This window comes from Bos mutus, chromosome 2, assembly GCF_027580195.1.
Source record: "Bos mutus isolate GX-2022 chromosome 2, NWIPB_WYAK_1.1, whole genome shotgun sequence".
Classification (NCBI taxonomy): Eukaryota; Metazoa; Chordata; class Mammalia; order Artiodactyla; family Bovidae; genus Bos; species Bos mutus.
In genome coordinates, this window is record NC_091618.1 from 115,363,391 (window position 1) to 115,388,959 (window position 25,569).

A 25,569-nucleotide genomic window follows, 5' to 3' on the forward strand; every position below is an offset into this window, starting at 1 on the left:
TGTTTCACTCTCAGCCTCAAATGTTTCTCCTCTGACTTAGACAATTGCCCCGATGTGGGGATTGGACCCCTGTTTAGTCCTTCTAACCTGTTTTTCCCCCTAGTTCCTTCATCCTACCGAGTTTTGCATGGTTTCATATATTCTTTTCCACTGGTCAGGTACTCCTGTCCACTCTCAGCCAGCGTTCTGCATGCACTTCAGTGTCTGAAGATATATTCCTGATGTATCCGTGGAGAGAGATGTGCTCCACGTCCACCTACTCCTCTGCCGTCTTGTTCTCTTTCTAGGTAGATTTTGACCAGAAGGAGATTTTTATTGTTCTCTAGTTTCATTTGGGCCCCCATTTTGGTTGTAAGGAGGAAGTTCTGCCCCTTACTAGTTTTCCTGAATTTTTAATCAGTTTTGCTTTTCTTCCTCTGCTTCCTGAATGTCAGGGTATTAGAACCCATTTATCTAATGCATCACTCAGTCATATATCCTCACTTTGAGTGTTTTTAGTCTTTTGTTTACCACTTTGTTACAAATGAGTAGGTGGTTGGAGATATTGATGATGGGTTGGTGAGACTGATGATTTATCTGCTGTGGGCTCAGTAAATTGGCATTCCTTTGGCATTCTGTAGATTGTGCACTGTGGTATGTAGTTCTTAGTTGTCTGTAACATGTTGATAGAGTTAAGACTTGTTATGAGTGTATCATGTGTGCATGCATGCTCAGTTGCTCAGTTGTGTTCTACTCTGTGACCCCATGGACTGTAGCCTGCCAGGCTCCTCTGTCCATGGGATTATCCTGGCAAGAATACTGGAGTGGGTTGCCATTTCCTCCTTCAGGTTGGAATCTTTCCAACCCAGGGATCGAACCCATGTCTACTGCAACTCCTGCATTAGCAGGTATATTCTTTATCACTGAGCCGTATCAGGTAATCCTTATTGTTATCTTCAGATGGGCTCGAGTATTATAAAAAATATGGAGATGGGCCATATGGTACCACTGAAGTCTAAGTACCTTAAAGGCAGGTACTTGGTTTTCTTTATAATTTTATCCTTAAGTTCTTAGACTGGTGCCTGGTACATTATATTTGGGGAGGTATATTTTTTTTATATATAAGTATATATATAAAATATGTGTGTGTGTTCTGTGAATATATGTTGAATGACTGATAAAACAGATTTGTAGAATGTAGCTAAATTTACTTTCTAAAATGAAAACTACATACAGTTTACTACATATATACAACAAGCAATAAAGAATATTCAGTGAATTTTGATGTCAGTCAACAAGTTTTTTCTCCTTAAGGACTGATGGATCAAGCCAAGGAAATGGTTCTAGTGTGGATCTTCTTTTAGAGTTTGGCAGTCCCTTTGTTGGAGAAGGCAGTGGCACCCCACTCCAGTACTCTTGCCTGGAAAATCCCATGGATGGAGGAGCCTGGTAGGCTGCAGTCCATGGGGTCACTAAGAGTCGGACACGACTGAGCGACTTCCCTTTCACTTTTCACTTTCATGCATTGGAGAAGGAAATGGCAACCCACTCCAGTGTTCTTGCCTGGAGAATCCCAGGGACGGGGGAGCCTGGTGGGCTGCTGTCTATGGGGTCTCGAAGAGTCGGACAGTACTGAAGCGACTTAGCAGCAGCTGCAGTCCCTCTGTATTTATCTTACACTTCTCCAGTCTGTCTTAGAATGTCTGCTTCTTGCTTCAGGGCCCTTATTTCAATCTAAGGTAGTCTTTAATTTTTTGTCTGTACTTCCTTGCAGTTTATTTTTTAAGTGGCTCCTATGAATGTGTCCCCCTTCCCCTTACTCATGTGTTGAAATCCTAATCCCCAAGTTGATGTTATTAGAATATGGGGCCATTGGGAGGTGATTAGGAATTAGTGCCATTATAAAAGAGATCCCAGAGAGCTCCCTTGCCCCTTCCACCATATGAGGACCTGGCAGGAAGTCAGTAGTCAGTGACCTGGAAGAAGTCTTTTACCTGAACCCAACCGTGCCTGCACCCTGATTTTGGACTTTGAGCTTCCAGAACTGTGAGAAGTAAATTTCTGTTGTTTGTAAGCCACTCAGTCTATGGTATTTGTTATAGTAGCCCAACTGGACTAAGAGAGTAACCTTACCACTGTGTTACAGAATACTGCCTGTCAGTACTTTAGGTTTATGGAAATGACAGCATGACATTGCACCTCTCCATTCTTTTTAAATTTTCTTAAAAATTGAAATATAGCTGATGTGCAATACTGTATAAGTTACAGGTGTACAACATAGTGATTCACATTTTTAAAGGTTGTACTCCACTAATAATTATTATCAAGTATTGGCTCTATTCCCTGAGTTGTAAAATACATGGACCACTGTCCCACATGTTGAACATTGATCTCTGACTGTTGAGGTGATTGGAGAATGGTTTTAAACTCCTGTTAGGTGAAGAGTCACTTCCTGCTTACACATCCTCTGTAGTATCATTAAACATCCCCTAAGAGACAGTGCCTCAGGGACATTGTCATTTAATCATTTCATGATCACTATTATCTGGGATATAGTGTTATCTTTGAATTGTACTATAATTTGAAAATTGAATTGCAGGTTTAATAGTTCTTAAAATTCTAGTTTTGATAAGGTTACATGTCATTATATTTTAAGTCTAAATATCTTGAAAATCTGTTTTAAATGAAGGCTTCATATCATAACTTCCTAAAACTTACCAGGTTTTGAACTTAGTGGCTATGTTGATATCACTGAGATCATCAGTATAGTATTTATGTCAAACTAGTAAATATATTTCCTTTTCTCTGTGTGTTTTGCAGCAACTTGTCCGTGTTTAAGAGCTGCCAGATGTTCTTTGAGCATTTTGTTATATTAGTAGTATTTGCATTTACACCTTTGGCAGAAAGACATCCAAATTTAGAGACAGGTTACGTGTGTTTCTTACTCCTTTTGTATTACACTGTCTAAATAGTCTTTGGAAGCTAAAGAGATGACATCTATGGGCTTTTGGAGTGTAGTTGCCTAAGGATAAACTGGGTTTGACTTCATTAGTGCACTGATAGGTTTGTGTAGAGTTATTATAGCATTAATCAATTTGATGGATTGGAAATATGACAGTACTGAAGCAGCATGTATTATTAGTGCCTATTATTCTACAAATTATGTCTTCACCTATATTCATATGCCAGAGGAGTCATGTTGTACATTAAGAATGCAGAACTTAAAAAAAAAATCAACAACAGGGCATCTCTTTTCACTGCCCTTTTCTTGTCCTTTTAGATTAGATCATCAAGAGGTGGACTTTGGAACTAGACTTGTTTATTAGGTCATAGCACTTTCATGCTGTGAAATGAGTGGAATACCCTGAATTGAGTGGAATAGACAGACCATCTGGCACCAGAAATACTTATCACCCAACTTGATACTTGAGAGAATACTGCAGGTAAAATGGAGTATTTAAGAATCTTAGGTGTATACATGTTAATTTGTTGGCAGTAGTCATTTCTCTAAAAGTTGTAATGGATTAATAGTAAAGAATGTTGGTGTTTTTGTTGTGAAGTTGCTCAGTCATGTCTGACTCTTTGCAACCCCATGGACTGTAGCCTACCAGGCTCCTCCCTCCATGGGATTCTCCAGGCAAGAGTACTGGAGTGGGTTGCCATTTCCTTTTCCAGGGGATCTTCCTGACTCAGGGATCGAACCTGGGTCTCCATCATTCCAGGCAGATGCTTTAACCTCTGAGCCACCCGGGGGTTGATAAAACTTAAAAGTAGTAGGTACCTTAAAGAGAATGGGAATCAAATGTGTATTTTGGGGGGCTATGAGAATTATTTTACCGTGTATGCATTTCTAGCATAAATTTGTTTGTTTAGACGTTATTTATTTTATGTTAAGGTTTTCACAAGTCCAAGAGTGTGTATTCTCTCTCTTTCTAAACTTGCTTCTCCTCCAACCTAAATACTTATAGGAGATAGAAACTATCTATGAAAAGCTTTGAAATTTATTTCCATAAAAAAGCCCTGTATCTCACTAAAGGTTGCAACTTTAAGAGGAATCAGCTTTGCTCCTAGTGAAAGAGACATTAGTGTAAAATTCTCAAGATAATTTTACCTAGATAAAATTGGAAAGACAGTAAAGGACAAAGGGGTTAAAAGACTTCTAATAGTGTTATTGGAATAGGAAGTGCTGAGGTGCTCCAATATTTGCTTTATTTCTAGATGTTTTAAATTTATGCCTATAAAATAGTATATTTCTTCTTTATAAAAATGATAAACATTTTCATGGATCTTTTGCTAGGGAATGGGACATCATTGTAATGTTTAAAAATGAATTAATATAGGTCACTAAGAATGTCTTAGTGTAAGTTATTTCTTTGATATGAAAATGAGATAGTAGTTTCTGATTGTAAAAGAATTAATTTCTGAAAGGTGGGTAATTTTACTTTGGAACTCATGTGATAAAGATTAGTTTTTAAATGATACTTAGACCAAAATAATTTAAATATTGCTTAATTTGAATTTCATGTTTTTCCATATATTGTATATATTGTTATTAATATTGTATTCAGTTTGGGGCAGTTGAGAAGCTGAGTCTTTAATAAATACTCTCAGGATCATGGGAATTTTCACATTCTAGGAACTTACTGCCTAGAAAGGAAGATAAGATATTGACATAATAATAGAATAGAGTAGAAAGCAATATATGATATAAGACAAGTGCAAACTGCTATGAGCAGTATAGATAAAGGAGAAATTAGATTTGTTTAGTTACAGAAGCCTTCTTGATGGAGGTAGCATTTTAAGCTTGGTCTTGAAAAAGGTGTAGGATTTGGGCATGCAGTGGGAAGAAATATTCTGGGTAGAGGGTAACAGTTTAAGCAAAGTCTCTGAGGTGAGAAAGTATAAAGTGTATGGGGGAAATTTTAAATACTCTGGTAGAATGCAAGGGTCCTATTATTAGATGGTTGGGTAGTCAGGTATCCCCCCCACCCCACATTAATTTGAGTGTGTTCTTTCCAAGCTTTTTTTGTGGTCAAAGAGATGATTTCAGTAGAATAGAAGAGGACTTGTCTTTGATCAAGGATATGTGAATGGCTGAGTTCCCTGATGAAACTTCAAATAAGTAGTTATTTAATTTGAACCATGTTTTCTAAAGTGGGGTTAGGTGTATATACAGGGGTTTTGTACTAGATAATCCTTTCAAGTATGGAAAAGAAATATTGGAATTTAGGTTTCAACTTTTTTCAACTGTTTTCTTTTTTAGTGTGTTTTATAATGTGCATGATTCACTAGGTTAGGAATACCAGCCATATGATTTCCAAATCTATTTGGGTCTGCTACTCAAGTATTTTATTGATGGGGATGAGAGATTTTAAAAAGTGGTAATTCCTAGGTTAGAGTTAAAGAATATGGACAGGGGAATAGTGAGATGACTTGTCAGATGGTTGAGGGCATCGGTGATGGTCTTAGGAGTATTGCAACAGTAATATCCAATGGACATTATGTATTTGATATAAAACAGAAACAGATTTCCAGTTTTAGGGTAAGTTTACAGGATTAGATTCTGCCAGCTATATCAGGGAGCCGTTTAATATTTTTATAGTTGTGTTATTGGCTGTAGAGTTGGAGTTCTCTGGGGCTTCCTTGGGGGCTCAGTTGGTAAAGAATCTGCCTGCAATACAGGAGACCCAGGTCAGGAAGATCTCCTAGAGAAGGAAATGGCAACCCATCCCAGTATTCTTACCTGAAGAATTCCATGGACGGAGAAGCCTGGTGAACTACAGTCCATGGGGGACTGTAGAACTATAGTCTACAGTCTACAATCGTAGGGTCAGATAAGAGCGACTTACACTTTCACTTTATCCAGAGAACCCCAAAGTGTGTGTTAGTCTCTCAGTCATATCTGACTCTTTGCGACCTCCTTCTCTAGAGGATCTTTCCGACCCAGGGATCAAATCTGGATCTCTTGCATTGCAGGTAGATTCTTTACCATCTGAGCCACCAGGGATAAAAATTTACCTTTTTTGGCCATTTTGTATAGTTTTCTTGTCTTTTCTGCTGCATTTTTAGCCTAAACAGTACAGAATCATTAACAATAATGATAGCAGTAATAGTAAAAACAAACATTTATTCAACTAACATTTACTGATTGCCTATTTGGCACTGGGTTCTAGGAATGAAAGTGAAAGTGAAGTTGCTCAGTCGTGTCCAACTCTTTGCTACCCCATGGATTGTAGGCCATCAGGCTCCTCCATCCATGTGATTTCCCAGGCAAGAATACTGGAGTGGGTTGCCATTTCCTTCTCCAGGGGATCTTCCCGACCCAGGGATCGAACCCGAGTCTCCCACATTGCAGGCAGACGCTTTAACCTATGAGCCACCAGGAAAGCCCTCTAGGAATGAAGTGGTAAGCAAAAATCAGAACTGAACACTGAATTCATGGGGCTTACATTCTAGTGGGGGAGATAAACAAATAGTCCTCAAATCCCTGTGAAAATGTTGACAGGGATTGTCAACATATGGTAAGTGGTACAAAGGAGTGTACATGCTATTTAAGCTTGGAAAAGAGAGGGTTTGAATTATTCTAGAGGTCACTGAAGTCTTCCCTGAGGACAGGACCAGCTACATAATTTGTAGGGCCCAGTGCTAGATAAAAATGTGGAGCCCCCTTGTTTAAAAGAATTCTAGGACTGCCATAGTAGACTGATAAACTGAGAGTAGAACCCTTCAAGTACGAGCCCTGTGCAGCTGCTCAGGTTGTATGTCCATGAAGCTGGACCAGTGTAAGGAAGTGATGTTTTTGCTGAGATGTAAGGACACAGTGGGAGGGGAAGATTGCTCCAGGGTAAGGGAAACACTCTAATGGCAGAAAGAGCCTCTTGATGAGGGTGAAGGAGGAGAGTGAAAGAGCTGGCTAAAGACTAAATATTAAAAAAAAACTAAGGTCATGGCACCTGGCCCCATTACTGCATGGCAAATAGAAAGGGAAAAGGTGGAAGTAGTGACAGATTTCCTCTTCTTGGGCTCCAAAATCACTGTGGATGGTGACTGCAGCCATGAAGTTAGAAGATGATTACTTCTTGGCAGGAAAGCCATTACAAACCTAGACAGTGTGTTGAAAAGCAGAGACATTACTCTGCCGACAAAGGTTCACATAGTCGAGGCTATGGTCTTTCTAGTGGTCATGTGTGGTTGTGAGGGCTGGACCATAAAAAAAGCTCTTGAACTGTGGTGCTGGAGAAGACTCCTGAAAGTCCTGTGGACAGCAAGGAGATCAAACCAGTCAATCTTAAGGGAGATCAACCTTGAATATTCACTAGAAGGACTGATGCTGAAGCTGAAGCTCCAATATTTTGGTCATCTGGTGTGAACAGACGACTCATTGGAAAAGTCCCTGATGCTGGGAAAGATTGAGGGCAGAAAGAGTAGGGGGTGTCGGAGGATGAGATGGCTGGACAGCATCACTGATGCAATGAACATGAACTTGGCAAACTCCAGGAGATGGTGAAGGACAGGGAAGCCTGGCGTGCTGCAGTCCATGGGGTCGCAAAGAGTTGGACACGACTGAGCAACTGAATGACAACAACAACAAAGGAAACAGCTTAAATGAATTTCCGATGCAGGAAGAAACATGATGCATTCAGAAACTGGGTGAAGGCTAGTGTGGCTGATGTACAGAGTGGTTGGAAAAGAATGATGAGGCCTGAGAGGTAGAGAGAGTGATGTGTAAGGTCCAGTTGATCTTTATTCCAGAAGCCACAGAACCGTTGAGGTGTATTAAGCATAAAGTCTACTTTTGATATGGTAATTATACCAGTATCTTGTATCCTGACAGCCTTGGACAATGTTCTCTCTCAGTCCCCATTTTTTAATCAGTCTCCTTTCCAGAAACTTTTAGTCTCACCTTCTATATTCTAAGGCTGGTCCTTCCTTAAGGCAAGTCTAAAAAGGCTCTTCACATCAGGGAGAGCTTTTGGTGGTAGAACTTGAAAGTAGGATGAGTTGTGAAATTTTATTCTCTGTTGGATTAGTGTGGTCTAAAACATTTTAGGTTGACTGAGGTAAAACTAGTAAGAGATGAAAATGTTTTAATATTGTTTTAAAAAGATTTTTGATTTTAAATGCTGAGATATTTAAGGCTTTTATCAGCACTATGATTTTGAATTTTTCATCTCCCTCTCTTTTATACATGATCAAGGGCAAGGGTGGGTATTGACTTGCCTGACCTTTGGAAAGAGGAGTGGGGAATAATCGTATTTTTGGACTTTGTCTTTCACATAATGGGCATTCTTAATGAAAAGGCTTTATATAATATTACCCAAACCAAGAAATAGGCTTTGTACTTCGTTATGTGTGTATAATGTTTATGATTCCTAGACTTACTTATTATGAAGGCTTATTTCCTAGAAAGATAGCTACATGGTTGATTTGTAGATCCAATGCCATGCCACACAATTTAGGATTTTCGCTGTTGTCTCTCTATTGAATAACACACCAGTCGTTTCTTCTCCCATGTCATGCTTAAAATGTGAGCAGATTCACATAGGTGATGCACTTAAATCAATGATGTTTATATTTTCTGAACTTCTCATGGGTGAGATCATTCCCTGCATACTCTGCCATTTCTTGCCTTCTGGTCTGTGGGCGTACTGGAATTCCAAGCTGTTGAAATAGCATGGTTATATAGGTTTATATCAGCTTGCCTTCCCTTTTTAAATGAAATGTTCTGTTTGTGACCCACTCCAGTATTCTTGCCGGGAGAATCCCGTGGACCGAGGAGCCTGGTAGGCTACAGTCCGCCGGGTTGCAAAGAGTCAGACACGACTGAGCAACTTCACTTTCTCTTGTTTCTTTTTTCTGTTTGTGAAGACAACATCAAATGTTTTGGCAGAGTTACTTTCTGAGAATTTATTTTCAGTAATAGTTTCTGAGTTAGAGCAGAAATTAGATAAAGGAAAATATACTCTGCCAACCCCATTTTCAGCTTTAGGTTCTTAATGACAACTTCAAAAACATAATTTTTTTCTTCCTTCCTTTATCTTTGGGTTTGCTGGGTCTTCGTTGCCGCGTGGGCTTTCCTCTGCTTGCTGTGAGCGGGGGCTACCCTTTGTTGTGGTGCACGGGTTTCTCACTGCGGTGGCTTCTCTTTTTGTGGAGCATTAACTCTGCATCTGTAGCACGTTGGCTTCAGTAGTTGTGGTTCCCGGGCTGAGGAGTTGTGGCATATAAGCTTAGTTGCTCCGTGGCATGTGGAATCTTCCCGAACCAGGAATCAAACCCATGTGTCCTGCATTGGCAGGCAGATTCTTTACCCCTGAGCCACCAGGGAAGCCCAGTTCAACTCCTTTATTCTTATTTGTGGTTGAGTAAATACTTTGGCCACCTCATGCGAAGAGTTGACTCATTGGAAAAGACCATGATGCTGGGAGTGATTGGGGGCAGGAGGAGAAGGGGACGACAGAGGATGAGATGGCTGGATGGCATCACCAAATCAATGCACAAGAGTTTGGGTGAAGTCCGGGAGTCGGTGATGGACAGGGAGGCCTGGTGTGCTGCGATTCATGGGGTTGCAAAGAGTCGAACACAACTGAGCGACTGAACTGAATATGTTACAAGATTTCTTTTAAATATGCTGGTTGTATTAGATCAGGAGAATGGGAGTGGGGCCAGTGATGATAAATGAATTTTTAGCTAAAAATTTTTAGTTAAAATTTCATTTAGCTAAACATGTAAGTTCCTGTTCTTATGAGACCTCTGGTATTGCAGAGTAGTGGCTTTAGCTTCTGATTTATTAAAGAACACTTCACTTACATTCAGCATATATTTAATGCTAAATGTATGTTACTGTGTTTTGAAAATTTGTAATCCATGGTCTCGTATGTACACAAAATAGCTAATCAAAAATTAAAATTATCAGAATATTTAATTAGAGCACCCTAGTACCTTAACCGGAGAAGGCAATGGCAACCCACTCCAGTACTCTTGCCTGGAAAATCCCATGGACGGTGGAGCCTGGTGGGCTGCAATCCATGGGGTCGCTAAGGGTCTGACACAACTGAGCGACTTCACTTTCACTTTTCACTTTCATGCATTGGAGAGGGAAATGGCAACCCACTCCAGTATTCTTGCCTGGAGAATCCCAGGGACGGGGGAGCCTGGTGGGCTGCTGTCTGTGGGGTCATACAGAGTCGAGCACGACTGAAGTGACTTAGCAGCAGCAGCAGTACTTTAACATATTGATCAGTAAAACTTTGATTAGCCAGAATGTTTAGGGAATTGAGTGATAAGCTTAGTATCCGTTTTCTTTCCGTGCATGATTAATGAACACCAACTGTATGCAAAGCTTGGCACAGTGTGGCATACACAATGCGACACATTTTTGCCCTCAAGGAACTTAATTTCAGTGTCTTTGGAACTTTTGTAAATTTTATTCCTTTGCTTTATTGCTTTAATAAGATTAATAAATGCATATAATTGAATCTTTGATGATTCATTCATTCATTCATTCACATTCATTCACCTCACAAATGAACCTCACAGTATTGTTCTCATATGAATGTATGGTGTAGGTATGCTGACCATACAGTTTATCCTAAAAGGTTATTTTTGAGTAGTTTGCAGATGTCAGCTTGTTTTTGTTTCCCTACCTTTTATTTTTAAAACTGTTAACACTGGTAAATTGGATTCTTAATTGAAATTTTACTTTGTTAAAAGGTTTACAGTAACGTAGTAAGTATTTAATTGCGCTGCCTTTTTGGTATGTGAGTTGAAGTTTGGTAGCTTTTATATATATGTATACAGACAGTCTCCAACTTAACAGTCTCCAAAGAAACTGTACTTCAAATTGTGAATTTTGATCTTTGCCTGGGCTAGTGATGTGTAGTGAGATACTCTTATCTTGATGCTGGGCAGCTACAAGGAGCTGGAGTTCCCAGTCAGCCTGAAATCTCAAGGGTGAACAACTGGGACACTTAAAATAATTTTATACCTATAAAATCTTTCTGTTGTCACTTTCAGTACAGTATTCCATAAATGACATGAGATATTATCAATACTTTATTATAAAACAGGCTTTGTGTTAGGTGATTTCGCCCATCTGTAAGCTAATGTAAGTGTTCTGAGCACATTTAAGGTAGGCTGCTGCTGCTAAGTCACTTCAGTCGTGTCCGACTCCCATAGACGGCAGCCCACCAGGCTCCCCATCCCTGGGATTCTCTAGGCAAGAACACTGGAGTGGGTTGCCATTTCCTTCTCCAATGCATGAAAGTGAAAAGTGTCCTACTCCTAGCGACCCCATGGACTGCAGCCTACCAGGCTCCTCCATCCATGGGATTTTCCAGGCAAGAGTACTGGAGTGGGGTGCCATTGCCTTCTCCATTAAGGTAGGCTAGGCTAGGCTATAATGTTTGGTAGGTGCGGTATCTTAAATGCATTTTCAAGTTACAGTTTATAACTCACGGTAAGTTGAGGAAGGTCTGTAATATTGTAGATAACTGTACAAAACTATTAATTATTTGCTTGGTGATTTCATGGTGTCCCTAAGTATAATTTTGTGTAGCACAGACCAAACCAAATTTTACAGTGTATAATAATTACTACAACTTTTTCTTTTCATTCTAAAGTAGAAGTAAAAGCAAATTAAGGTGTCTACCTCCTATCCCCTCCTAAGACTAAGTGACTACATCTTAAATGATCATTCTTAAAAGAAAAAATGCTTCATGTGTATAAATTTCTTTTTTAAAAAACCAGCTGGAAGTATATATTAAAAAATAATTTGTTGCTGTGTCACAGAGACTGCATTAGTTTAAACACCATAAGAAAAGTTAATCAAATTTCATATATTTGACTGACTTTCTTGCTGACAGCAAATATAGTTAGTGTGTTAGAATTGGTGATTTTGATGTTTTATGGATTTTACAAAGAATTCAGCAAATAATATCCTGAATATTCTGTCTGTGGAGGCATTGCTTCTTATATGCAGTTGATTAGACAAATTCAAATCTAGGGCTTTTTCCAAGCACTGGTAGGTTGCTAATACTCTTTGTTGCTGGAGTCTTTGCTAGATGAGAGGTTAAGAGTCAAGGTCAAGCCTATTAGGCCTAAAATGAGCTTCACCAGCTTTATTTCACATTGTTTTGATAGGTACTGCTTCATCGTATTCTCTGTTTTTGTGAGATGATGTTGTTGGGTTCAAGGCAATTAAACGTAGACAACAGGATTCCCCTGTTTAAATACTACCAGGTTATAAAGAAAGATGCACAGCCTGATATGCATAGATTTGATTCTTTCATAAAGTGTCTTCTGAAAATTTACTTAGTTAAAAGTTTACAGTAAAATATAAATACTGTTTCACTATTTTTCTTTTTGATAGTGAGCTGAAATTCAGTGTCTTTTTATATGTATGAATGTAATTTTGGATATGTCTGTGTTTGAAGAAGACTAAAGAATAGTAGCATATAAGCAGTTTAATTTTTTTAATTTTCACTTTTGATTGGGCAAAATGTCTTCCATTTCCTCCCCATAAAAAATTAAACTGCCACCAAACATTCATTTAAATGAAATTATCTAACCTGCTTATATAGATTCTCATAGAATCTACAGTAATGTGACTGGTTGCCATATTTAAGGTATCCTTGGTAATTTAATCCTTGGCAGTTTATGCTTGACATTAAATGCTCTAGGCAAATGTATGTGTTTATTAATTTGGTTGGTTATTGATATATTTTTTCCCTGTGTACCTGTTTCCACAGCTGCAGAACCTTGGCCTGAAAATGCTACATTATATCAGCAACTGAAAGGTAGGTGCTTATTCCCCATTAAAAATGGCTTCATATCAAAATATGTGTGTTCAGTCATGTCTGACTCTTTGTGACCCCACGGACTGTAGCCTGAGGCTCCTCTGTCCATGGGATTCTCCAGGCAAGAATACTGGAGTGGGTTGCTAATTTCCTCCTTTAGGGGATCTTCTCAATTCAGGAATCAGACCTGCATCTCCTGTGACTTCTGCATTGACAGGTGGATTCTTTACCACTGAACCACCTGGGAATCCCAGATATATCAAATACATATCAAACATATCAAAATATATTTATTACAAAAAACACCCATTGATAATGCAATTTAATGCAAAAAGAACATGAAACATAAAGAAGGAATTCCCTTATATAATTTGTCTAGGAGATTTTACCTAAACTTGTATGTGCCAGTGTAAACCAACTCTTCATGGTCTGTAAGGCGCTTAGTTTATTATTGACTCATTATAGTGGCTGCTGCAGGCAGGGTAGTATGATGTGGTTGCAGGAGTAGTTGGCAGATTTACTGCGCCAATAGCTGACACAGCAGATTTTTGAAGTCCTGTGGTAAAGTGGGCTCTCAGTAAAAAGGAACTGTTAAAATGTATAGGCTAGGATGGTTCAGCCTCCCTTTAGCAGCTCTTCATATATCATCAGATCACATTATGGACCCCATTTGGGGCTCAGCAGCCTGCTACAGTTGTCAGAAGACTGCAAAGTAATGAAGACTAATAGGCAGCAGCCCTCGTCTTCTAAGCATGGAATTTTTATTGCAGTGAACTTGTCATCTTTCTTTTGTGTGACAGATCTAGACACACTGTGCAATATTAACTGTAAGCTGGTTTTATACGAGTTTGAATGCTTTTAACTAGAGAGGTTTGAACAGAGATGCTATTTTACTTAATGAAAGGGATTATTTCTTAAAAACTTGAAGAAACCTTTCATTTTTAAGTGAGCAGTTTTACATACATATTGCTGATAAAATACAATAAGTGATCAAATAGATTTAGAGGAAATAGTCTTCGTTGTTATTTACATAAAATACTTTAATCCAAATTATAATCTTGTAACATTGATATAGAACTTGATGATTGCGCTTTCTTTTTAGAAATAGGAATAGTTTTTTAAAATAAAAAACATTTATACGTGTATTTTACTTGTTTAGTAGTTACGCTTTTGACTCAGACCTTTCATTGTATTTCTACAGGGGAGCAAATTTTGCTTTCTGACAATGCAGCTTCTCTTGCTGTGCAGGTAAATATGTAAATAGTGCAGTATTTTTTTTACTTTTTGCTTTTGGTTAAATATGCTAGTATTGATTATTTGGGTTGATTTCTTCATTTATAGGCACAAACCTATTTTCTAACTTACTTGTAAAGATTTATTCACTACGTATTTAAGTGTCCTCATTGTACTCATTCTAGCCTTAATCCATTTGGTGGTTACGAAGCAGACATATTTTTCTTCAGCGACGCCTTATATATTTATTGATTACATTAGTGCCTATTATCCCCAGACCACTTATTGAATATAATAGCTCTTGGAGTTTTATATCATGGTTGTGTAATCCAAAAGATTTGTGGCCCTGTAAACTTTAAACTGCACTATAGGAAGAATAGGATACTTGGGGATTGTTTGCTTTTAAAGAAAAGAGAAATGTTTATGTAGATTATGGAATTACAAATATTGAAACATTTTGCATATTTAGCTGCTCTTTGTTTGGTTAGCTTGCATAGTTTGAATCACAAAGAGTATTTTAATGAGTAGCACCTAAAAGATAACTTAGAAATTTAAGACATGCCATTTGTTGGAAATGAGATTGTGAGCTTCTGGAGGACAGAAAGAAAAGAAAGAGGGACTGCTTTTGTTGCATTTTAGGCATGATGCTAGGCACTTGGGCATCTTGTGTTTTCAACACAACTAGGTATCTTCTGGGCATAATAACTATGACTGTTACACAGCCATAGTATGTCATTCAGTACATTTTACTTTTAAGTTGGAGAAAGAAGGAAAAGATAGAAGGAAATGTGTTTGAACAATATTTGTATGAGTATGAGTATTTTTAAGTTTCAAGTTTTTTTACTTCTTTTAGAAGGTTTGTATATTTTTACCAAGAATATAAATTTTATTTACTTACGTTTATCTTTAGGCACTAGTACTATAACTAGTGTATTTTCTTGTGTTAATCTTTGAGAAGCAGAAATTCTCGGTTGGTTATATTTAATAAATAAGTACTTTATACTTCCTTTTTGGCAGGGGGCATAAGGAAGTTGGAGTTTGTTTAGTTTTCAAATACTAATAATGTAGTGCCTAGCATATGAAGTGTGCTCAGTAAATACTTGTTGAATGAATGGTTTACAAGTGGGGTAGAAGCAGTCTTGCTTGATAACTGATAACACAAGTAAATTATTTGTTAAGTATGAAATAATGTCTTCAGTCTTTATATTTTTGAGAAGATAGCTTCAGGGCACAGTGAATATTTTAGTTGAAGCACTAATTCTTAACCCTGTTTTAGTTGCCATTTTGGGGATAATTCTTTCAGTCTCATGAAGCTATGGGATATTTTTCCAGAAAACATTGCAACACACACAGATATAGACATACCTAGGCAATTCTGCATATGGTGTGAGGAGGTTTATTGATCTCCCAGCTGAAGCTCTCTGGGTATCCTGTATGAAGAGCCTCTAAAACTGAAGAATATTAGTTTAGGAAGTACTACAGTAATTTTCACCAGTAGGAATGTTATTTTGGGTAAGAGTAGACCAGTGGTTCTTAGCTGAGGGAGGGTTTCAGACCCCCAGAGAACATCTGACAGTGTTTAGACATTTCTGATGGTCACAGCTGTTGGGGAGGCTGTTTTTGGCATCTGTTGGGTAGATGCCAGGGATTCTGTGAAACAGTGCACGAGACAGTCCCGCCCCAGAAAGAATTATCCCACCCTAAATGTAAATGGTGTCAGTGTTAAGAAACCCTAGAATAGATGGCTTAACTAGTTTTTGGCATAAACCAAGATATCGGTATATTACCGTTAAAAAAATTTAACATTTTAAATAACCTGGAGAAGGAAAGAAAAAAGAAATCTCAGTGTGTACCTTCTTTAGTAATTCTGTTTTTATGGTTCTTATTGATTTATTTTCTCAACATTCATCTCAAATCATAGTTGCAATTAAAGCTAAGACCAGAAAATAAGAATCTTTTAAAATGCAGAATTTTGCATAAATATTTTAATTTTTTGTTATCCTACACATGTCACTTAGATGATGAATTAACCAGCATATATTAAAAATTCTTGGTTTTCTTCAATATTCTTTGACTTGACAGCTGATAGTAGCCATGACTATAAATGTGACTTTTCCAGATATCTGATGTAAACTTTATGGAGTAATTTTCTTCTATATAGTGGATAAGTATTCATTTGGAAGAATCAGTTAAATGTATAAAATTGATCTAACAGTGTGACAGGTATCCATAAGCTGGATATTTCCTAGAAAATACCAGATATTAAGCATTAGATACTTCAGTAGTTAGCCACCTAAGCCATCAGGAAATTTAAATTTTACATACCACATAGGCTTTGCATTTATTATGTTCCGGAACTAAATGGTTAGAGTTTTTTTTTTGTTTGTTTGTTTTTTTGATTAAAGAAACCTCTTTATGATTTCAGTTTAAAACAAAATTAAAAAAATTTTCCCCTATGGCTGTTATTTTTGTCTTAGATTTGCTTTCCTTCTTTCATCCACAGAGTATTGTTATTACCTGAAGTGTTTGCCTAGTCATAAAATAATCTTGTATGTTGAATATTATGAAGTATTAGAATAGTGTGTCCCTCTGGTTCTCACAAGCAGTACTATGTGTGTGTATGTGTGTGTACACATACACATATATGGCAGTGCGAACAGTGTTATACATACACAAACATTAGGGAGAGAAATCTTCCATTTCATAGTATTACTTCCACTTTGAAGCTTGTATTGATTGGAAAAGAACTTTGATAACAATTCTCTGTTACTATCCTTTTATCCCCTAAACCAACTGCCCGATAGATACATAATATATATAATGTTGCCCACATAAATGTAAGGTGGTGGCCGTTGTTTAGTCACTAAGTCATGTCTGACTCTTCTGACCCCATGGACTGTAGCCCACTAGGCTTCTCTGTCCATGCAAGAATGGACAGGCAAGAATATTGGAGTGGGTTGCTATTTCCTTCTCCAGGGGATCTTCCCGACCCAGGGATTGAACCAGCTTCTCCTGTGTTGCAAGTGGTCTCCTGCATTACAAGTGGATTGTTTACCACTAAGCCACCAGGGAAGCCCACTCACATATGTATAATAGTTTAAAATTTTCTAGTAGCCACACTAAAAGAAGTAAAAAGAAATGTGAAATCAATTTTAATAAATATATTTTATTTAATATTGTCAAATATTATCATTTTAACATAATATAAAATTTATTAACGGATGTTTTTCCTTTTTTTTATGTTAAGTTCAAAATCTGATGTGTGTTTTACACATCTCAGTTTGTGCCAGCCACATTTCAAGTACTCGATAGCCATATGTAGCTGACAGCTCTCATATTGGACAGCACATGTCTAGAAATACTGTATAAGCAAATATATATGAACTTCAAAGTTTTCTGCAGAAAATACTTTATTTGATTTTTCTTCAAGAAATTTATGTCTTTACGAATTCAGTATCTCATCTTTTATAGCAGATTCCACAAGTGAAATGAGTAAATAATCTCTGTTCCTCAAATAATCTCGGATACCTCAGACATTACTGTTTGTTTTAAGTTTCCTCATCTTTAAAATGCAGGTATAATAGAAGCTGTCCTACTGGATGTCATGAAGATTGAATGTGTTAAAAAATATATGAAATGTGCATAAACATTAAAGCACTTAGAAGAGCACCTGGCATATTATAAACATACGGTGAATATTGGTTATTTCCTTCTTCCCTGGTTCTTTGACAGAAGTACACATTATCAGTGTCAGCAGCAGGAATGAAAGCTTGCAGGCTTTGTAATACCTAAAGTGATTAAAGCAAATGTTAGGTCTAAGAATTATTTTTGGATGTATTTAAATCTATAAGAACATTAATAATTTTTCTAATCATTCTTCCATTGTATGCCTAAAAGTTGTTAGTGTAGATTGCTTTGATCAAACAAAATATTATTTTAATAGTATTTACTAAATAAGGCCTGTTTTAGAATTAAGTATTGAATGCTTTTGTTGTTTAAGGCACTCTTTTTAAAGAGCTTTTCTGAGAGACATCTTATTCAATCATTACCATGACCCAAGTGTATGGTACTTGTTATGAAGCTCATTTTTAAATATGTGGAAACTGAAGCGCAGGAAAAGTCTGGCCAAGGTCATAGAGTCCATAAATTGTGGAGGTAAAGAGACGCCAGCAGCATTGGCTGAGTGCCTGCTGCATGCTAATCACTGTGCTGAGCATTTAATTCTTAGGAACTCACTTAATCCTTATAATAACCGTATGAAGTCAGTGCTGTTAAAATCCCCCTTCTGCAGATAATACTAATAGAACAACAATAATAACTATAGCTAAAATTTATACTGTACTTACTCCATGTGCCAGGTCTTATTATATATACTTTAGGTATCATAGATAATCCTCACATGCAGCCACCATATGAGGTAAGTAGCATTATTATTATCATTTTACAGATTAGGAAGTTGAGGCAGAAAAGTTAAGCAGTTGGCCCAAACTTATATAATTAGTACTTGACAGAGCTGGAGTGCAAACTCAGGGAGTCTGGGTCAAGTCTATGCTTGTAACACTTCGCTGCATACCAGTTCAGTGTGTGATACAGATCTTTGGAGTTTTATCTAAAAATAGGTAGATAACTTAATTCAAAAATCATTTCTGACATTTCCTAGAAAATTATATATAACAATTTATGGATTACATTAAGATGTGAAAGCTGTATTGCAGCTTTTGGATCTCTAAAATGTGAGGAAGGTAGTCTTACCTATATTATGGGTTATTATGAAGTTCAAGGTAGGTAATGGGAAATTGTTTTGAAAGAGGTGAAAGCAGTATAATTACAAGATGATGTTGCCTGAATTAGTGCCTGTTTCTCAAGGATTTGTGCATATTTTGTGAATGTATAATAAAATGTTATTTCTAGTAAGTTTATTAGAAAGAATAGGATTACAAAATTCTATTCTAGAAAGGATTTTGTTTCATATATATGAAACCAATTTAAAAATAAAACTATTTCCCTTTTTTGTATGGCTTAATCTGAATACTGTAAAAGTTTAATTATTGAATTTATTTTTTAGACAGTGTCTCAAACTGATTAGTAGAATGCTGCATGAAAAAGTAGTCTTACTTTTTACTTCTGCAGTTTTTACTTACTTCCAGTAAGAATAACATTTAAGCTCAGGTTAAGGGAAGTGTCCCTATTTTACTTAATATTCTTATTTTTTCCTATCCTTTGTGAATAAATACTTAATCTCTAAAAATGAAAGAGAACACAACAGAAAAACACTGTATTCTTTCTGTTGAATGTGTTTTAATCGTTTAAAAAGTCAGCATTTTTATAGGCTGCATTAATACTGGACCACAAACACTAATGTGTTAGTTAGATATGCTGATAAATAGCTGACACTTGCTTTTTCCTTTTTTGCAAATGATGCCTTTTAGGTGGACATATTAATTTGAGGTTAAATGGTAATGATATCCTGATGTTGTGATTGGGGAAGAGCAGAAGAGAGGAGTATCTCTTTTCTTTGAGACTGCAGGTCAGTTGTATGGGGAAACAACTGTGGTTAAGAAATTACAGCCCTGTAAACTTGTTGTATCATTCAGATGGTCACAGTGGACAGCTTACCTGCAGAATTTTAGAGGAAATGATTTTGAATTTTCAATTTGTTTTAATACATTTTTTGGTTTGCTGGTTATGTGCAGTTTCCAGGTGTCAGTTTAAAACTGCCTTATGATCCAGAAATCCCACTGCTGGGCATACACACTGAGGAAACCAGAAGGGAAAGAGACACGTGTACCCCAATGTTCATAGCAGCACTGTTTATAATAGCCAGGACATGGAAGCAACCTAGATGTCCTTCAGCAGATGAATGGATAAGAAAGTTGTGGTACATATACACAATGGAGTATTACTCAGCCATTAAAAAGAATACATTTGAATCAGTTCTAATGAGGTGGATGAAACTGGAGCCTATTATACAGAGTGAAGTAAGCCAGAAAGAAAAACACCAATACAGTATACTAACGCATATATATGGAATTTAGAAAGATGGTAACAATAACCCTGTATACGAGACAGCAAAAAAGACACTGATGTATAGAACAGTCTTTTGGACTCTGTGGGAGAGGGAGTTGGGTGGGATGATTTGGGAGAATGGCATTGAAATATGTATAATATCATATATGAAACGAGTCGCCAGTCCAGGTTCGATGCACGATACTGGATGCTTGGGGCTGGTGCACTGGGACGACCCAGAGGGAGGGTATAGGGAGGGAGGAGAGAGGAGGGTTCAGGATGGGGAACACATGTATACCTGTGGCAGATTCATTTTGATATAAGGCAAAACCAATACAATATTGTAAAGTTAAATAAAATAAAATTTAAAAAAAAACCCTGATATAAATACAACAGGTAGGAATGCACCAGTGCAATTATTTTAATAGAGAAGTAATAGAATGCTATTTTATGTAAAACATTTTAAAATTGATACAACTTTCTTAAAATTTCATAAAGGATACAATTTTAGTTTTTTAAAGTATGTTTATCCTTTCCACTGTAATCATTTTCTGCAAAATGAGGCTCCTGTGTTCCCTTTCAGGATGAGAAGGAAAGCTAAGGGGTGGAGAGAATTCAGTGAATCCTTTTCAGTATTCTAAAGTGAGCAAAATGCAGGCTGCAGATGTTTCCTTGATTTAAATTCTTCAGATTGAATGTTACATTAGGTTACCTTTTTAATCTCAGAAGTATTACAAAGTATTTTGGTGATATATGCTTATAGCACCTGTAATGATTTAAATGTACAAAACGTGACCTTTAAAAAAGATAACTGTGAGCTTAAATTGCAAATAGAATTTAGCAGATTAAAAAAATTCTCAGTATTAATCCCTCAACACATAAATGGTGTGGTATATGTAAAACATTTAAATTAATCTTACAAAATTTGTGAAAATGAAGTATATTCAAAACAGAATTAGATGGATATTAGGGTTGTCATTATTAGTAATTAGTGAAATAATGTAAAATGGTTACATAGGGTAATAGTTTGCTAATATCAGTATCTACCTAACTTAGCAAAAAATTTACAGTCCTGTAGTTCTGAGAGATTACAAATTAGAATAACAACCATAGACTTTTTCTTTTTAAGAAATAAACAGCAAGCAGAATTTTAAAATTTGTTGCTATTAAACAGAACAATAAAGACATAGCAGTAAGATGGAAAAAATGACAGTCTGTTTTCTTAAACAGAAAAAGGCTAGAATTCTTCATTATTAGATACACAGTATCAACATAATCAATCTAGTAGCATTATATTTGAGCTGAAAATACACTTAAATTTGAGGTCATACACTACCCCATGTGAGTGAAACATCTTTCATATAGTTCTAAGATGAAATTACCCTTGAATGAATAGCATCTTCATTTATCTTCAAACCTCTTCTGTGCTTTTAGTGAATCTACTCTTTCAACATTCTACAATAAGAATTACATTATACCATTATACCAGAGTATTTCTGCAGTGTGAAATAGATTGGTTTGGAAAATGAACCTGGCTTTGCTATAAATTACATTCCCAGGTACAAAGGAATTTGTTATTTTGTCTAAAATAGTCACAAATATAATTAAGGTCTTAATTTATGTTAACTACAAATGTGGCTATTGCTTTAACTGGATTAGGAACTTAATCTGTCACTTTAAGAATGATACCTAACACTTTTCATTTGTAACCTTTAGATACATTATTTCAATTATAGGGTCTACAGTTGTTTGATGTAAAAAATGAATTATTTTAAAATTTGTTCTTGGTTTTTAATTTTAAAACATGTCTCTTGGTAAGGTGGAAAATAATCCTTCAATTGTCACAGATTTTCCTTTGTGTCCTGGTGAAACAAGATATGAATTAAAATTTGGAATCATTTTAATTTTGTGCCCTGAAAATGGCATTGCATGATTTAGAAGAGTCCTTAGTGAGTTCTTACCTAAAATATTTCAAATTTAATTACGAAATGAATAGAAGCTTTGTCCTAAAGAGGAAAACCTGAGGTCTGCTGTCTGTGAATAACTGGTAACAGCTGAGCTGAAAATGGATTTTCTCTATTTAGAATTTGGATAATTTTGTAAATTTTAAATTTATATACATTTAGAAACTATGTTTACAATCTCTTAAATTCCACAGTGTTAATCAGTGTAAAGCAGTGTAATAAGTTTTAAAAATTTATTAAAGACAATTCTTTAAAATTTTGAGTTATTTTAATGTTTTTATTGGCAAGCAATGTTGATTTTTTGCTTAAGTGCAATTAAAGAGTATTGTTTTGTATTTAATTTATAAGACAAATATTCCTTCTGTTTTGGGGCTAAAGAAGGGGAAGGAAATTAATTGTGTTGTTCATTGGTAAATGATTCAGTATTGAGTTTATCATTAGGTTAAAAAATGAAATGAATACATTTTATATTGCTGCCATCTACCACTTAGTTTATCCAAGAATTTTAAATTTAGTGGGTTTGTTGTTGTTGTTATTGTTATTTTTCTCAGTTGGAATATTTATTTTATCTGTGAATCATGGAACTTCACAACATTCATAGGAGCTTAGAAAAAAGTAGTTTCTTGTCATTAGGCCCAGATTGTTCATTGAATGCCAGTTATGTGACTGGTATTTTATTAGGTTCTTGGGTTACAAGAGTTGCTTCTGAATCTTTAACTACTTTATAACTCTTTTACTTAAATTTTGACTCTACAGTTTACATTTACTTATATTTAATTCTAACAGGGAAAGTTTATACCTTTTCCTGTTATGGTCGTGTTTTTTTGTTGCTTTCTTTCTGAACTTGATTTTTTTCTACAGCTATCAGGTATGGGTATATCTAAACTTGAGTCAGATATTCCAAGAGTGGTATTCAGGTTAGAGTTGTGTTAATTAGGAAGGTCCTCTTTTATGTGATCTGTCTCATATGTGCTCCCAGTAGCATTTCTTGTTTTTGGTAACAAAGTTTCTCTGTTTAAAACTTTTTGTGTGTATTGAATTGTAGTTTCTGATGATTTCTGCATAGCTAATTTTTTAAAAAGTTGAATTCCTGTTAGTGTTTTTCTAAAACATTACTTGTTTAAATACTTCTGATTTTAATAGGAATCACATTGATCTTTTTAATGCAGTGAGCTTTGGTACTATAAAATCATGAAATGCTAATCTGTGTTGTAGCTTACTCATTTTCTGTGAACTTGGGTATGTTTTTATTTTTATGGATATCTGTGTCTTATTCATTACGCAAATGTTTATTGAGAATCTATGGTGTGCCGAGGATAAAGTAGTGAACAGGACAGGCATGGTCGTTTTGTACTAATGGAGCTAATGTTCTGGAGGGGGAGGCCTTTTATCAGTTTCATCAGTGCGTGTGACTTTGAAAAGTTATTTGTAAAGTAGAAGTTTATGTCAGTATTAAAATATCTTCATTCTTACTTTTGCTTTGTTGAATCGAGTATGTATTGTATAGGCTTTTGGTTATATTCTGTTTATTCTTTTAATATCTACTTAGAGGTTTTTATCTTAGTATACAGTTTTTCTATTTTGATTATAAATAGTTACAGTATATAATCATTATTTATTTACCCTTTTCTCTTAAGGAGATGTTAATAGGTAAAGTTTTCTTTTGAAATCACCAAGGTTGAGAAGTCTTTTTTCCCCACAGATAGATCTATAAGTATTTATTATTACTAATATTATTACTACTAATTTTAATAATAATTATTTAAAAATACTGTGTGCCAGCTGGTGTGTAAAGTGTTTCACATACAACACCTCAGTTAATCTGCCTAATAAATTGTCTTCCTTTTAGAAATGGGGAAGCTTATGAGGTAAAGAAACTTTCTCAGACTAACACAGGCATCAAGATTCTTCTCTGAGATGGCTCACTGGGAGGCTTCTGCTGTTAACTCTTACTGTTCTGTATTGACTCTTAAAAGACTAATGCAGAAGTTTCCATTGTTTTAAAAGACACTCTCGTCTTCCACTTAAACAGCTTGCTTCTTAAATCTCTACTCTGTTAGGATCCATTAGGTTCTGCTGCCGCACTTAACCAGTGACAAAGGAGTGGGAGTGTGCTAATAGTAGCTGGGTTATAAGAGTGGTATGGCTTATGAGTCAGCAGCAGCAAGTCAAATTACTTTAAATGATGATAAGGACAGCATCTCAATGAGGGAGCATCTTCCCTGTGCAGATGCAGCAACAAGTGTGGGCCTGTTGTTGGCTGGCTATGTTTCCATTCAACCAGGGTTGAGCCCTTTTCACCATTTCATAAACTGAGTATTTTAAATTATCTTACCAGAAGCCTTGCCACCATGTTACTGAAGAATTGCTGTTACAGAATCCGTCTATATTCCTGATGCTCTTTTTAAAAAAAATTTATTTTATTGAAGTGTAGTTGATTTATGGGCTTCCCCAGTGGCTCAGTGGGTAAAGAATCTTCCTGCAGTACAGGAGACACGGGAGACACAGGTTCGGTCCCTGGGTCGGGAAGATCCCTTGGAGAAGGAAATGGCAACCTGTTCCAGTATTCTTGCCTGGAAAACCCCACGGACAGAGGAGCCTGACGGGCTACAGTCCAAAGGGTTGCAAAGAATCAGACACAACTAAGCACGAAGGCATGGCGTAGTTGATTTACAGTGTGTTCATTTCTATTGTACAGTAGAGTGATTCAGTTATGTATATATATATTCTTTTTCTTTTTCCATTATGGTTTATCACAGGATATTGAATATAGTTCCGTATGCTATACAGTAGGACCTTATTGTTTATCCATTGTGTATATAATAGTTTACATCTGTTAATCCTAAACTCCTAATCAATACCCCCTCCTTGCCCCCAGCCTGTTGTCAACCACAAATCTGTCCTCTGCTGCTGCTGCTAAGTCGCTTCAGTCATGTCCAACACTGTGCGATCCCATAGATGGCTGCCCACCAGGCTCCCCTGTCCATGGGATTCTCCAGGCAAGAACACTGGAGTGGGTTGCATTTCCTTTTCCAATGCATGAAAGTGAAAAGTGAAAGTAAAGTCACTCTTTGAGTCCGACTCTTTGAGACTCCATGGACTGCAGCCTACCAGGCTCCTCTGTCCATGGGATTTTCCAGGCAAGAGTGGGTTGCCATTGCCTTCTCCAATCTGTCCTCTGTTGCCATTCTTTTATCTGCAGTGTGTGTTAGGTTTTTCCCCAACATTTAAGCTGCTAGTTTTATCATCTAATCAAAGCAGTTGCATTGTTATCTACAATAGCAACTTTTGAATATAGGATTTAAGATATTTGTAAGGGTCAAATTGATCGGTAACAGATTGTTCTTATTTCTTTAGACTCTTGGCCTTAATTTTAATTGTATGTAAATGAAATATATTTTATTCCACAGAGTTATTTTTTTTATAAAGTATCTGAGCTGTAGTTCCCAAAAGGTATGATTCAGGAGTAATTACTGAAGAAATAGAGTTTAAAATCTTCATCGAATATCATAGGTGTCATCTTCTGGGACTGTTTCTAGAATTTCTCTTATTTAAGTTCCCAATGAATGCTATTTCTAAAAAATTTTAGA

The 25,569-nt window shown here is 36.3% G+C and overlaps 1 protein-coding gene across 2 annotated transcripts in view; it reads left to right on the forward strand.

The window, feature by feature from the left end:
• MTX2 (metaxin 2) overlaps positions 1-25,569 on the forward strand; it is an 82,222-nt gene that overhangs the window by 27,085 nt on the left and 29,568 nt on the right. The window contains exons 2-4 of one of the 2 annotated variants that reach the window (XM_070358854.1): positions 3,260-3,422; positions 12,729-12,776; positions 13,978-14,024. Coding sequence is in view for 1 of the 2 variants with exons in the window: in XM_070358853.1 (XP_070214954.1) it covers positions 12,729-12,776; positions 13,978-14,024 (95 nt within the window). In the remaining variant the exon portion in view is untranslated. The remainder of the gene's footprint in view (positions 1-3,259; positions 3,423-12,728; positions 12,777-13,977; positions 14,025-25,569) is intronic. The other variant, XM_070358853.1, reaches the window with a different exon arrangement.